General features: G+C 37.3%; 1 protein-coding gene across 1 annotated transcript in view; it reads left to right on the top strand.

Annotated features, from left to right (window-relative positions):
- Window positions 1–12874, top strand: part of ZFAT (zinc finger and AT-hook domain containing) — a 76669-nt gene that overhangs the window by 15076 nt on the left and 48719 nt on the right. Inside the window, exons 3-4 of the mRNA XM_041407600.1 lie at window positions 613–873; window positions 10178–10351. Of these exons, the coding sequence (XP_041263534.1) occupies window positions 613–873; window positions 10178–10351 (435 nt within the window). The remainder of the gene's footprint in view (window positions 1–612; window positions 874–10177; window positions 10352–12874) is intronic.

Below are 12874 nucleotides of genomic sequence, written 5' to 3'. Positions count from 1 at the left end.
AAATATAAAATTATATTGTATTTATTAGAAGCTGTGGATGACTTCCAGTTTTAATTCAGGAAAAATTTTTTTGCATGACTTCTGGAATTAATTTGTTACCAACAATTTTTTTATGCCAGCTTTTGGCTAGGAAATGCTGACAATCAAGAACCACAGAAAATATTAGGGAATAATTGTTCACTCTGTTAAAAGGACAATGAGATTTTGGTTCTTAAACATATATTGTTTTTTCTGATTACATCTCAATACCTGGATAATGTATTTGAAAATTATTTAAATTAAAAGGCGTTTTGTAGTGTTGAAACAGAGTAGAGCAATTTTGTAGAGTACACGTGCTGATACAGTGCTTGCAGTGTAATTAAGTAAAACTGTGGCACTTTGACATCTGCTGATCTCAGTAACACAAATGTTATTGCTTTGCAGCTACCAGAAATGTCAGCAAATACCACTGCTTGAAATAAGTTTTTGTGATGCTAGCCCTTTTTAAGCTTTTGGGATACCTCCCCTCAAACTTCATTTAAGGCACCTATTTTTCAAAGATCAGAGGGATATTAGATAATTAGCCGTGGAATTTAATTGTACTTTACTTTTAACTTTAATTTTCTTTTCTAGAGTTTCTTGTAGCAAAGAGGAAAAGGGGCAGACCAAAAGGATCCACTAAGAAGTTTTGTGTGGATGAAGATGTGGCAGAAAATAACCCTGTTCCAAGCAAAGAGACTCCAGCTGGGACAGAAGAAGGCGCAGAACCATCTGAAGTCTCACCAGGCAGCCTGGAGTGCAGGAAATGCAATCGGAAATTCTCCAACACACGTCAGCTGACTAAACACATCTGCATTATTGTTCTAAATGAAGGAGAAGAAGAAGGAGATGGAGGTAAGAAAACATCCAGCAGAAATATCTGAAGCATGTTGTGGGACAGTGTGTTCCCACCATGGGACCACATGGGCTTGGAATCCCCAGTGCTGGCTTTAAATGGAGTGGAGTTGTCTGTTCCTTGTAACACAAAAAAGCAAAATTGAACTTAGACGAGGTGTTTAAACTTCTTTCAAAATGGTCAAAATGTTTATTACAGTAATGATTGTCTTCCAACTACCTGAAATGTTTGTTCTTCATAGCAACTATTCTGTTTCTCACAAAGTGGAGTGTAGTTTTTGAGTGAGAAGAGGTATAGGCCCTGCAGGTGAGTATCAGACATAGGTGAGGAAGGATGATCCTGTGCAGGGGCTTCTATCCCATGTCTTCAGAAACCTGAGTTCTGGTCTCTTCTTTTGATAGAGTTTGCTTTTCTGAATGGCTTCTTTCACTGTATAAAAAATAATGTACAACTCAAACAAAGCTTTATGTGAATGATTAGCACAAGAGAGTCCAGTGTTTAAATTTAGCTTTGAGATTGATTTGGATATATTCAACCTCTCAAATTTTTAGCATAGAACAGAGCAGAATGGAGTTATTTTCAGTTGTAAGGGACCTACAATGACCATCTCATCCAACTGCCTGACCAATTCAGGGCTGAGCAGCAGTAAAAGCTGCTGCTAAGGGCATTGTCCAAATGGTTTCTTAAACACTCATTGGCCTGGGGCATTGAACCCCAATCTGCTTAAAAAGACAACAGTGAATATTCGTTCAGAATAGAGTAGTTGAAGGGATGTACACTAATATCTCCTCTACCTGCCTATTTAACTTTTCCCTAAGGTCAATGTCACACACATACAAAGCAATGACTTAATCCAAATTACCTTAACTTTATGTGAGTTTTGTGTTATTGGTAAAATTCGGGTTTTGCTTTTGTTACAGTTGCTCAGTATGTTATTGTGGATTCTGCTTGTAGACAAAATTTGCCACTGATTTTTTTTGCAGTTTTCTGTTACTCTTTCCAGTCTGTTGTGATTATATTCAACTAGTATCACTGTTTTACTTTCACATATATGTAGAATTTAACTTCTGTGGCAAAGCTTAATTAAAATAAGCTTAAAATATGTTGATAGGGCAGAGCAACTCTTGCTTTCGTAATGTACCTGGCTCTATTTTACTGTCATCAGTGGCAGAATTTTGCAAAATGACAATTACTCCAGCTGTCTCACCTCTGACATCCCAAGTGTCCATGCCCTCTGCTGTTTGTATGTGCTAGGTCCAGTGTTAATATTTGCATTATTTTAGAAATGTCACCTTTTCTAATGTCCTTTTAAAATAAACTCTCAGGCCAAAGTATAAACTCAAATTACCTCTTCTTGACCTGTTCGCTCATTAGAGCTCCTAAATCTTATCTTCTTTGGTTTCTCTACAAAATAGACTGCAAATTTTCCAAACTAAATTGCTCATCCTTTTCCTTCCTCATAAAGAAAATAGCCTCAGTTTTGGGCAGATGAAACATTTTTTGTTTATTCTCTGGTAAAAGCAAAATGGTCAAGTAAAGTCAGTCAAACAACAAGTCACTTGGGGTCACCAAAACAAGGGGTTCCAATTTTTGGAAGCTATCTTGACTGTGAAGATGTTGGATGCTGATTTTATCTTGAAAACATAATTCTTCCTTGGCATACATCTGTGAAACTCAGTCCTCAACTGTCTACTGATTACTGTCCCATCACAGGAAAATTTTTCACTTCTGGCTTTACTGGTTTGAACTGGTTTGAGACAACTTTTCAGTTTCTGAATATGTAGATGAAAGTAGCATGTGCATTGCAATTTTCCTCTAAGAAAGTGTGAATAGAGTCAGTAGCTGGAAATGGGAACTTGGAATGGGCAAGAACAGTGTGTTCTCTGCCTAGGGTTCTCTATAACAGTCTCTATAATATTCACCATAACCTTTTGCATAATCACAGAATCACTAAGTTTGAAAAAGACATCCAAGGTCATTGAGTCCAGCTGTTAACTCAGCATGACCATGTTCACCACTAAACCATGTCCCCAAGTGTCACATCCACAGACCCTGTGAACACTTCCAGGGATGCTGAGTCCACTGCTTCCTTGCACAGCCTGTTCTGATGGTTGATCACCTTTTCAGTGAAGAAATTTTCCTAATATCCAATGTAAACCTCCTCTGGCACAACTTGAAGCCATTTCCTCTCATCCTGTCTTGTTGTTACCTGGGAGAAGAGGCAAACTCCACCTGGCTACAGCCTCCTCTCAGGCAGCTGTAGAGAGTGATAAGGGTCCCCTGGATCCTCTGCTCCAGGGTGAGCACCCCCAGCTCCCTCAGCTGCTCCTCACCAGACTTGTGCTCCAGACCCTTCCCCAGCTCCATTGCCCTTCTCTGGACCTGCTCCAGTCTCTTAATGGCCTTCTTGTAGTGAAGAGCCCAAAACTGAGCACAGGATTTGAGGTGTGACCTCACCAGTACTGAGTACAGGGGGACAGTCCCTGCCCTGGTCCTGCTGGCCACATTAATTTTAATAATGTGTCAAGGTGCCAAGGTGACATTTGCCTTCTTGTCCACCTGGGCACATTCTGGTTCATGTTCAGCAACTGTTGACCCACAGCTCCAGGTCCCTTTCTGCCGGGCAGTTTTCCAGCCCCTCTGCCCCCAGCCTGGAGCACAGCATGGAGCAGTTGTGACCCAAGGGCAGGACCTGGCACTTTGCCTTATGTGACCTCACACAACTGGCCTCAGTCCATTGATCCAGCCTGTCCAGATCCCTCTGCAGAGCCCTCCTGCTTCATACCATGGCATGAGGTGTTTCTTTTTTTTTGTTCTGCTCTTTTCTTAATGTTTCCTTTATATTATGGTTGATTTTTCTGACTCCTGTTTACTATTAAACTTAGGTTTTCAGGGAAGTATTTAGAAATACAGACAGATCTTTCTTGTACTCTAAGAGTCAATTTAGAGCCCATCATTTTACCAGTAATTTTTTTTCTTGAATCCACTGTTGCCAATTTTCCTAGAGCTGGATGGAAGATTTTATTGAAGGTCTTTGAATCTTCCAGAAATGTAATACCTGCTTCTGCATGTCAGAGACAGTTCAAAATAGATGGCTAAAATTCACAAGAAGCTTTGGCTGCAGATTCTTCTCACTTAGTGTTTGACATTTTACCTAGTACATACAGGTTAGGGTTTTGTTTTCCTTTTATCCGTGTATTTTCCAACTTGAAATTACTTATCTCTTTTTTTAATGCTTCTGAGATATTTCTATAGTTTTAAAGTTTATACCACTTTCTCATGTTTTTAATTTCTTGCAAAGCTTAGCACTCTGTGGACATCTGGTTAATAGTCAGATGTTTTCACTTTGCACTGTGTCTGGCTGCAATGGAGTTAATTTCTTCATAGTAGCTTGTGTGATGCAGTGTTTTATATTTTTGACTAAAATAATGTTTTGGCTATTGCTAAAATATGCTAAGCATGAAAATATTGAAAAGATATATATATATTATTCTGTGTGATATTCTCTACTCAAAGAAATCTAATACATGTTTTGAGCTGGAGCTCAAGTATTCATAGAGGTTTCCAAGTAATAAAATGTTTTGCTGTCTTTTATAGGTCGACAAGAAAAGTCCAAAAAATCCCTAACAGGACCAGCATTTAAAACAAATAAATCACTAGAAAACTCTAGTTGAAACTAGACTTGAAACTTCATTGAAACTGCACATGTATTGTTCAGAGGAATAGCTGGTGATGCAGTGGGCTTCTGCTGTTCCTTGCTTCTGTAATTAGTGATCTGCACTGATCTCTGAGATCAGTGACTCGCTGGTAGTTCTCCTGCTCTTTCCGGAGTCCCAGGCCCTCCTGGTTACCCTCTGTGCCTCTAATTTGATCCTTTAAAGCATAATGATTGCCTTCACCTTGTGGGCCCATTCACTAAAACAGAAAAAAAAAATAATTTAAAAAACCTAAAAAAAGAAGGTGTCTTTTTTTCAAATCTGAAGGGTTGACCCTACCTGGACTCCAGGGTGCCCAGGAAGCAGCTCTTCAGCTGGACTGGAAAGGGAAAATACAACAAAAGGCTTGTGGGGAGAGATCACTCGCCAGTTACCATCACAGGAAAAACAGACACAACCTGGGGAAATTAACTTATTACCAATCAAACGAGAGGAGGATAATGAGGAATAAACCCAAATCTCCATCAGAGAAGCCAAACTGTATCCCCCCTACTACCAAAATATGGCCACAAAAAGCCAATACAGCACAGGATTAAAAAATGTCCACTGTATTTCCAATTTCCCCTTGTACATGCTTAATAAATATATTTTTTACGTGCCTGAGCAAGTTGCTGTTTTGTAAGCCAGACTGTGTGTACACCTATTTCTGTTTTAAGCAAAATTAACAATTCTGACTAATGATTTGGATCTGGCTGGCAAGACACAAGAGAGGACATTTGATGGCTGGGGAATGGCATTTGGGTGGAAGACAAATTGCAGTCCCTTCTCTGGAGTGAACCATTCAATCCTCCTGAAGTGGGAGCCTTCATATAATCTTAAAGATGTCACTTTTGGCCTTAGTTTGAAATGGTTTTGCCATCAGCTGGATTCTAATTTAAATTAATTCTTCCTGCTAGTAGAATGTCATTCTCCGCAGGAGAAACAAATGCCTGTGTTAATTTCAAATGGCCAGTTCACTTTCTTTTTTCCACGCTGCTTTCCTGCTGCTGTAAAATGTCACTTCTTAGAGGCTAAAAAATAGTAATTTGAATCAAGAGTAGTTTAAAAACATGCCAGTTAAGGCTGTGTAGCTATGCCTGTGAAATGTCGTACATCCAATTACAAATGCTGGGAGCAATCCCTTCAATTAATGACTCCAGCAGAATCCTGGGACAGATGAAAGATGCAGTTTGATGGGACTCTGGAAGCTCTGATGAATTCAGAGCTGGCAGTAGCTCTGCTGATCAGCAGCCCTGACCATTCCTGGATCATGTTTGAGGCACTCAGTGTTGCATTCCTTGCACAGACATGAGCAGTGTTTGAACGCCTGGCACAGGGGAGAGGAGGGTGTTCTGTCCACCCATCCATCTGTCTGTTGGATCCAGGTGCCAGCTGACAGAGTGCTGAGCTGGCTGCTCAGCAAGAGAGGTGCACAGTGAGACAGTTTGTCTAAACAAACCTGTTCAGGAGTAAGCAAAGGCTCTTACTGCCTGGGGAAACTTAGCTATTCAAGTGGCATATACTCCATTTTCTCATAAATCATCTTAAAATCATCCAAGGGTGTTCCTTTATAACCCTTGGTAGTTATTATACAGCAGAACTCTCCTAGTTGAGATGGACAAAGCATTTATTTGACACTCTAATCCATGACCCTAACAGTGAAGGAATTTTTTCCATGAGGGCAGCTAAATACTGGTGACATGGCCACATACTATAGAAAGGCTGTTTGAGCCCTGTGGTCAAAGTTGAAGCTCTTTTTCATTAAAACATAATTTTGTGTCCCTTTCAATCCTTTCCTAAAGCACACTTTCAGGGTTTTTTCTGGTGTACGGAGTTCAGAAACAAAGCAGCTGTCACTGAGACTTAAGGTGTTTGTTCATTTGGTGATTTGATAGGGAGTGTTGGTTTGAAGGATTTTTAAGTCTCAGGTTACACACAGACCATGAAATAGTTCTCTTTGTAGCAAAAAGTGTTGTAAATGTGTACACCCCAGCTCCTTATCAGCAAATTGTTTCTGGAAGATGTTTCTTTCTCTCAGACAGGTAGGATGGGACTACTGCCATCAACAGGCATCAAATTAGTGAACAAATTTAAATGTTTAAGTATCAGAACTAGATCACTGTAGAAAGGATTTTTTATTTTTTTTTTAAATCAGGTATCATGTGAGGGTGAGAATGTTCTTACAGATCCCCAGCACTAGCAGCAGATGTATGATCAGGAAATCAGTGGAGTTTACTCACTGCTATTTCTTACCAATCTCTGTGTGGACTTTTTTTGTGTTAACTGAGATTGCACGACACTCAGTAGCTTCCTCCCGCCTTTGCTCCTACTGAATGTAGTCCTCCTATTAGGGGATGGGTGTTTTCAGCTCATATTGAGCAAGTTGAGGTATTTTGTGTCATATAGGCAGTTGAGATTGAGTTCTTTGTTTGAAGTACTTACCAGCTTTGGGTTTTGTAGGAAAATTTTTTTGTATGGCCATAATTTTTAGTGCTTAGCCTACATGCACAGATATTCTACATGTATGAAAAAGCTCTGTTTTAACAAATAAATATTTTGATATTGCAATTCTGTATGTTGTTTTTAAGTCTTTTAAAATAGTATTTGTGGTCTGTTTTGAAAGCAGGGAGACAGTCAGCAGTGTTTATTGTAATGTATCTCTTGAACTTGGCCCTGGGTTGAACTGAAAGAACTGCCAGACTGATCTGCCTGACAGAGGCAAGTCAGGAAAGAAAAAAAAGTGAAACATTTGTTGGCTACTGTCATAATTGTTCACTAATATGGATCATAATTGTTCACTAATATGGATCACAAACAAATCTGTGGTTCTCATTTTTTTAGTAGAATTCCAGTACTCAAAATTTAATAAAGTTGCATATTACCATGAAAAGGTAATAAATGGTTTTGTTATTTGTCTTCAGCCACTTCATCATTAACCTGATTAATGGTTAGAATCTTTCTAATGGTTAGAAAGGAGAGTTTAGAAGTAAGGTGCTTGGATTCTATTCATGTAACTGCTAGGAATTACATGATCCCAGCAAAGTGGAGAAAATTCCATTCCCCTCATCAGAGCTTTCATTCCAATATATGGTTCTGGATTTCTGTTAGCTAAAGCATGTTTTGTCCATAGGCATGTAAAATCTTTTGGGGCTTTTTTTCTAATGCTTTTCAGTTTTGCTAACTGTCCACTGAACAAAAGCAGAGTAATTAATTAATTAATTAATTAGTTAAGCCAGTATGTGAAGTACCGTCAGGGAAACAATTCAATAAGCAGATTACATTCTCAGGCACATGGTGTGGCTCTTGGGGACAGTCCTGTGCAGGGCCAGGAGTTGGACTCCATGATCCTTGTGGGTCCCTTCCAACTGAGTTTACTCTGTGATTCTGTGTATGCTGATTCTTTGTGAGAAAACTTTCTTGTGTTGGTAACCTGGTCCTGCTGAGACATTTGTGATGATTCATTTTATTCTTGCTAATAAACTAACAGAGGCTGTTTAATGAAGAAAATGTGAAAATATGTGTTTGTTTCATAGAATCACTAAGGTTGGAAAAGAACTGTAAGATAGAGTCCAGCTGTTTTCTTCCACCCCTGCTCAGCACACCAAAAGAAACCACTGCACAAGCAGGTTCTGTTTGAAGGGGATTTGTCTTTATCTTCAAATATCCCTTTCAAGTATTGCAGAAAAATATCAATGTTAGAACTGTGTGCTTTTAGTATAAATGAATAATTTACAACTATATTAAGGAGTTAAATGGGGACATTATTGAACTCTTTATACCTATAAAGCAGCAATATTTTCCAAAATCATAGAAGTCCACAGAGAAGAGCCTAGTTGAGAAGAGGCATAGATCAAGGAATTTTTGTAATGAAATAGGAAAAATCATTAGTAGGTGTTGAAAAGCTGGGGGCTCTCTGGGCAGAGGAGCTGGAAGCTGGGCACAATCATGGCAGCCTGTGTTTGAATTGTTTGCTTTTTTGTTGTTCCTCATTTTGGAGACTCTAAATACTAATTTCAGGCTTACAGTTTAGTATTAAATCACTTCTGTCTCAGGATTCCTGAGAAAGCTAAACTTCTTCCTGCACACCTTGTTTCCTCCTGGTTCTTTGTCTAGTAAAGAAATTTGGTTTATACAAGTTATGTGATCAGTTTTACCCATGCTGCTTCAGCTTCTGCTTGTGACCTTCTTTTTTGTAAGGAACAGCCAGGACACTTCAAACCTTTGTTCCATTAGAGTCAGGCCACAGAGAGAGTCTTTGTTTCAATCTCAGCTGAGTATTTACAAAATGTTACTGGAATTAAAACAGCTGCTTCCACGTTGTATATTTTTTCACTCCTGCTGTTTGCATGACAGAAACAAGTTTGGACACACTACAGCTTTGCTCTTGCTGGTTTTTTATTTATATTTTGTTTTCCTATCTCATTATGGCAGCTACAGCATATTTTATATATACATGGAATTACTCACTCTGGCGATTGAATCAACTGATGTAGATTGAGAGAGGGAAAAAAAAAAGAAAAATTCGCTGGGTTTATTTATAATTTTCTTCCATTAGTTTCTTCTTTCCTTGTTCATTACCTCTGGAACATTTGTATAATGCCTTAATTTGCCAGCTTTGTTTTTTTCTCGTCTGCATCTTCTACCACTTCATCTAATATAAGAAATTTTATTTGTAAAAGCTTAAGAGTTCTCTGTTTTTTCATCTATTCTGCTAATTATTTTTCTATAATGATACTGTGGGGGTTTTTTTGGTTTTTTTTTTTTTTTTTTTTGTTTTTTTTTTTTTAACATTTATTTTTATTATTTAGAATTTCAGTAAAGGAATTAATAATTTGCTGTAAAAAAGAAATCAGCTGATTACTGGCTGTTCATTGTTACCTCAGAAGAATGTTTTGTGTACAACTGTTTTGTGGCTTTCTAGTTAACAGGTTGAAAACTTATCCTATTTAAGAGGTTGAAGACATTCTGAACAGCAGCAGGGAATGATTTGGAAGTGCAGGCCTTCAAAATGAGGAGTTACATGTCGAGAGTTAGGTTGAGCCAAAGAACTATTTTGAACCCTAATTATTCTTGAATTAACACTAAAAAGAAAATTATGTTTCTGGCTGTTGATTTACAATAACAGGAGCGAAAGAAAGTCTAAACCAAAGAGATTGTCAAAAGACTTTCCCTTAAATAGTATGAATAATTAAGCCAGTACTAGAAGAAATAATCCTAAGGTTGTCAGAACAATTAAATATGGAAAATATAAAAAAAATTGTTCATTAATTGCAAAATCATGAGAACTTCAACGAAGTTCATAGCATTTTCACAGAAAACCACAGTAATGTGAATGAATTTAGACACACATTTCTGAGAGTTCATTTTTTTAATTTTGAAATTTTTTCTCTCTTATTTTCTTTGTTTGTAAAAGTATCATACTAGTTTTATTAAATAGAGGGGAAAAAAGTTCCCCTTTAAGGGATCATGCAGCACATCTTGTTTTGATAACATCTTTCTTTCTACTGGAGCCTAAATTTTCTCCCCATTTGTTCTTGCAGTGTTAGTAACTGTGTTACCTGCATTGCTTTTGTACATAGTTACCTTCTTTTTGATGTTTGCTCTTTAGGTAATGATTCTGACGTTGACCTTGACAGGAAGGAAGATGAGCGAGAAAAAACTCCCAAGAGGCCCAGAGCTCAGAAAACAGAGAAAACAGCATCAACTAAGGAGACTGAGCAGGTTTCAGGAGCTAAAAATCCTATTATAAGTGTGGTTTTGACAGCCCATGAAACGATTCCAGGTAATCAGAATCACCAATTATATAATTTTATATATTTTTAAATTATGCTGTTACTGTATAAAACATTCAGTGGTCTAAAACAAAATTGCTTAGAATATTTAGTGTATGAAAAATATTTAGCATTGTTTGATTATCTTGATAGAGTGTCCACATCTGGCAGCTGCATAATTGTAGAACTTCAGTCACATTTCTACATAGGTACAAGAAACGCTGGACCTGGCTGTAGTTAACCTCAGTTACTGCATTAACATTAGTTATGTTTAGTCTTGAATAGTTTTAAAGAAAATGCTGAAACACTGACCAGAGAAAGAAAAGTGCATATATATTTGAAAATCAAGTTCTACAAAATGATTAGAGGATTCAAACAATTTAATTAAACCTAGATTTGCGTTTGACTGTTTATATAAATCATTTACTGGTTATAAACCATTAACCATTCTGACTGACTGTCAGAATCCCTTTTTTATAGTTTTGTGCATTATTTTCAGCTTTGCAGTTTTGTTCTCCTTTTCGTTATTGCTGACATTTCTGAGTATTTGTTTTGCTTATAACTATCAGAAGAACTTTAAGGTCTTCATTTTGTTGTTGTGGGTTGGAAGCTAGCAGGATTCTCTGTGTTGTTAATATCTTTTGATATTGAGATCTGTGATATGCTGATTCAGGGACTCATGGAGGTGTAAGTAAATTAGCACCTTTAGGTGTTAATTTATGGATATAGACAAACCTCCCTTCCTCAGGGCTTTTGGAAAGAGCCATAACTTGAGAATCTTCTCTCCTGGTCCTAAATTTTATGCACTTTATAAGAGTTTTTATCTTAGACCTTTGCATTTCTAGACTAGGACTAGAAGAATTTCCAAGAGGGGAAGGAAAGACGTGGTGGATAATGCAATCAAAGATCCATTTCCTCACAAAACTGCCTTAAAAAGGCAAATGGAATACTAGTAAATACAGATAATGAAGGAAATGTAGAAGCATGTGATGCAGAAGAGGAATGTAAATCTAGTGGATGTCGTTGCCTTAATTACTACCTAGAAAAATTTTTCTTGGAACACCAAAATTTTGGGCTTTCTTGCCCAAAACCAAAAAGCTTTTTGAGGTACTCAAAATAGTAAAATAAATCAAACTTTGGAGGCACTCGGGCATAGTACATCAAACATTCAGAAGGCTTTAATGAACCAAAGGGATTTATGGTCAAGTATGAAGCTACAGCAGTTTTTGAAGGTCCTCTCATCTCTTTGACTGACAATTAATAACCTTATTACATTCAAGTTCCCAGCTAAATTATGTGTGATAAAAAGTCAGTGCTCTTCAAAAAGTTATGAATTGTCATGCAACTTTTCAGAATTTGGAAATTCTAGAAGAAACTATATAAGTGATTAAAGACTCAAAAGAAAAAAAATATTTAATGGAATTATTGTATAATTTATTTTTCATTGATTTTCCTTCTATTTTTTTCCCATTAATTTCCACAATCTAACTATATCTTAATGTCACTAGCAATTCTTAGACAGTTTCCCTTGCTCAGTAATACTTAAATGTCTGGAGTTTTTAATAAAGATCTTTCACAGCCTTTTTCTTAGTCAATTTTCTGGAGATTTTTCTTGTGCTGAAGAGATCTACTGTTGTAGACTGCTGTTGAAGAATATAAATAGATAAAATAGTTCTCCCTTCTCTTCTGCTTTCTTTGTGCTAGACCATCTGTAAAGTTAAGTTGAAAATAAAGTTTAAAGTTCCATAAACACTATCTAAACTAAGTCCTTTCTCTGCAGACATTAACAATCTGTACCCACCTGTTACCTAGTTTTGAGGGTGCATGGAAATATCCCTTTTTGTGTCCATGACAGTAAAATTCTGTTGGAAGATGTCAAATGACAATTAGAAAAATAGAGAAGGCCTTGAGAATTAGCTGTATTTTATTCCCAGTACCAAGGAACTACTTAGACTGTATTTTTCTCCTCTTAAATAAAAGATTCTTTTAGAAGTATTGCATTGACACTTTGCTGTAGCTTTGCTAAACACTAATGAGGTTTGGGACAATGCTTTGTATAATTTAGACTATGACTAAATGGATGTTTTCAAAATCCCTTTGAACAAACAGGATCAGTCAGTTTTTAACTTCCCAGAAAGGACATTTGGGCAGCTTTGATTTTCCCCAGTGTTCCTCTTCTGTAATGTTTTCTCAGGAGGCATATGAAAGGTAATAGCTTTACAACTATTGAAATCTGAAAGCTGGCATTAACCCACAGAGTAAATACAGTTTGAATAAAAGTTGTAGATTTTTTTCAGTGCAGGCCTTGAAGTTCCTTGACAGGCTTGAGAGGTGAGCCTGGGCAAAGCTCCTGCAGGGCAAGGCCAAGCACAGGGTCCTGCCCCTGGACATGGAGTGATTGGATAAGGGAAAATAGCTTCAAACTGAAAAAGGGTAGTTTTAGATTAGGTTGTTATGGTCGATGCTTTGTGTGAGTAGACACGAGTCTTGACTTCATGTTTCAGAAGGCTGATTTATTGTATTATGATATATGT

The sequence above is a fragment of the Onychostruthus taczanowskii genome, unplaced genomic scaffold (assembly GCF_017590055.1).
Source record: "Onychostruthus taczanowskii isolate IOZ18803 unplaced genomic scaffold, ASM1759005v1 scaffold27, whole genome shotgun sequence".
Classification (NCBI taxonomy): Eukaryota; Metazoa; Chordata; class Aves; order Passeriformes; family Passeridae; genus Onychostruthus; species Onychostruthus taczanowskii.
The sequence above is the reverse complement of the archived record's forward strand: the minus strand, read 5'-3'. Positions and strand labels throughout refer to the sequence as shown.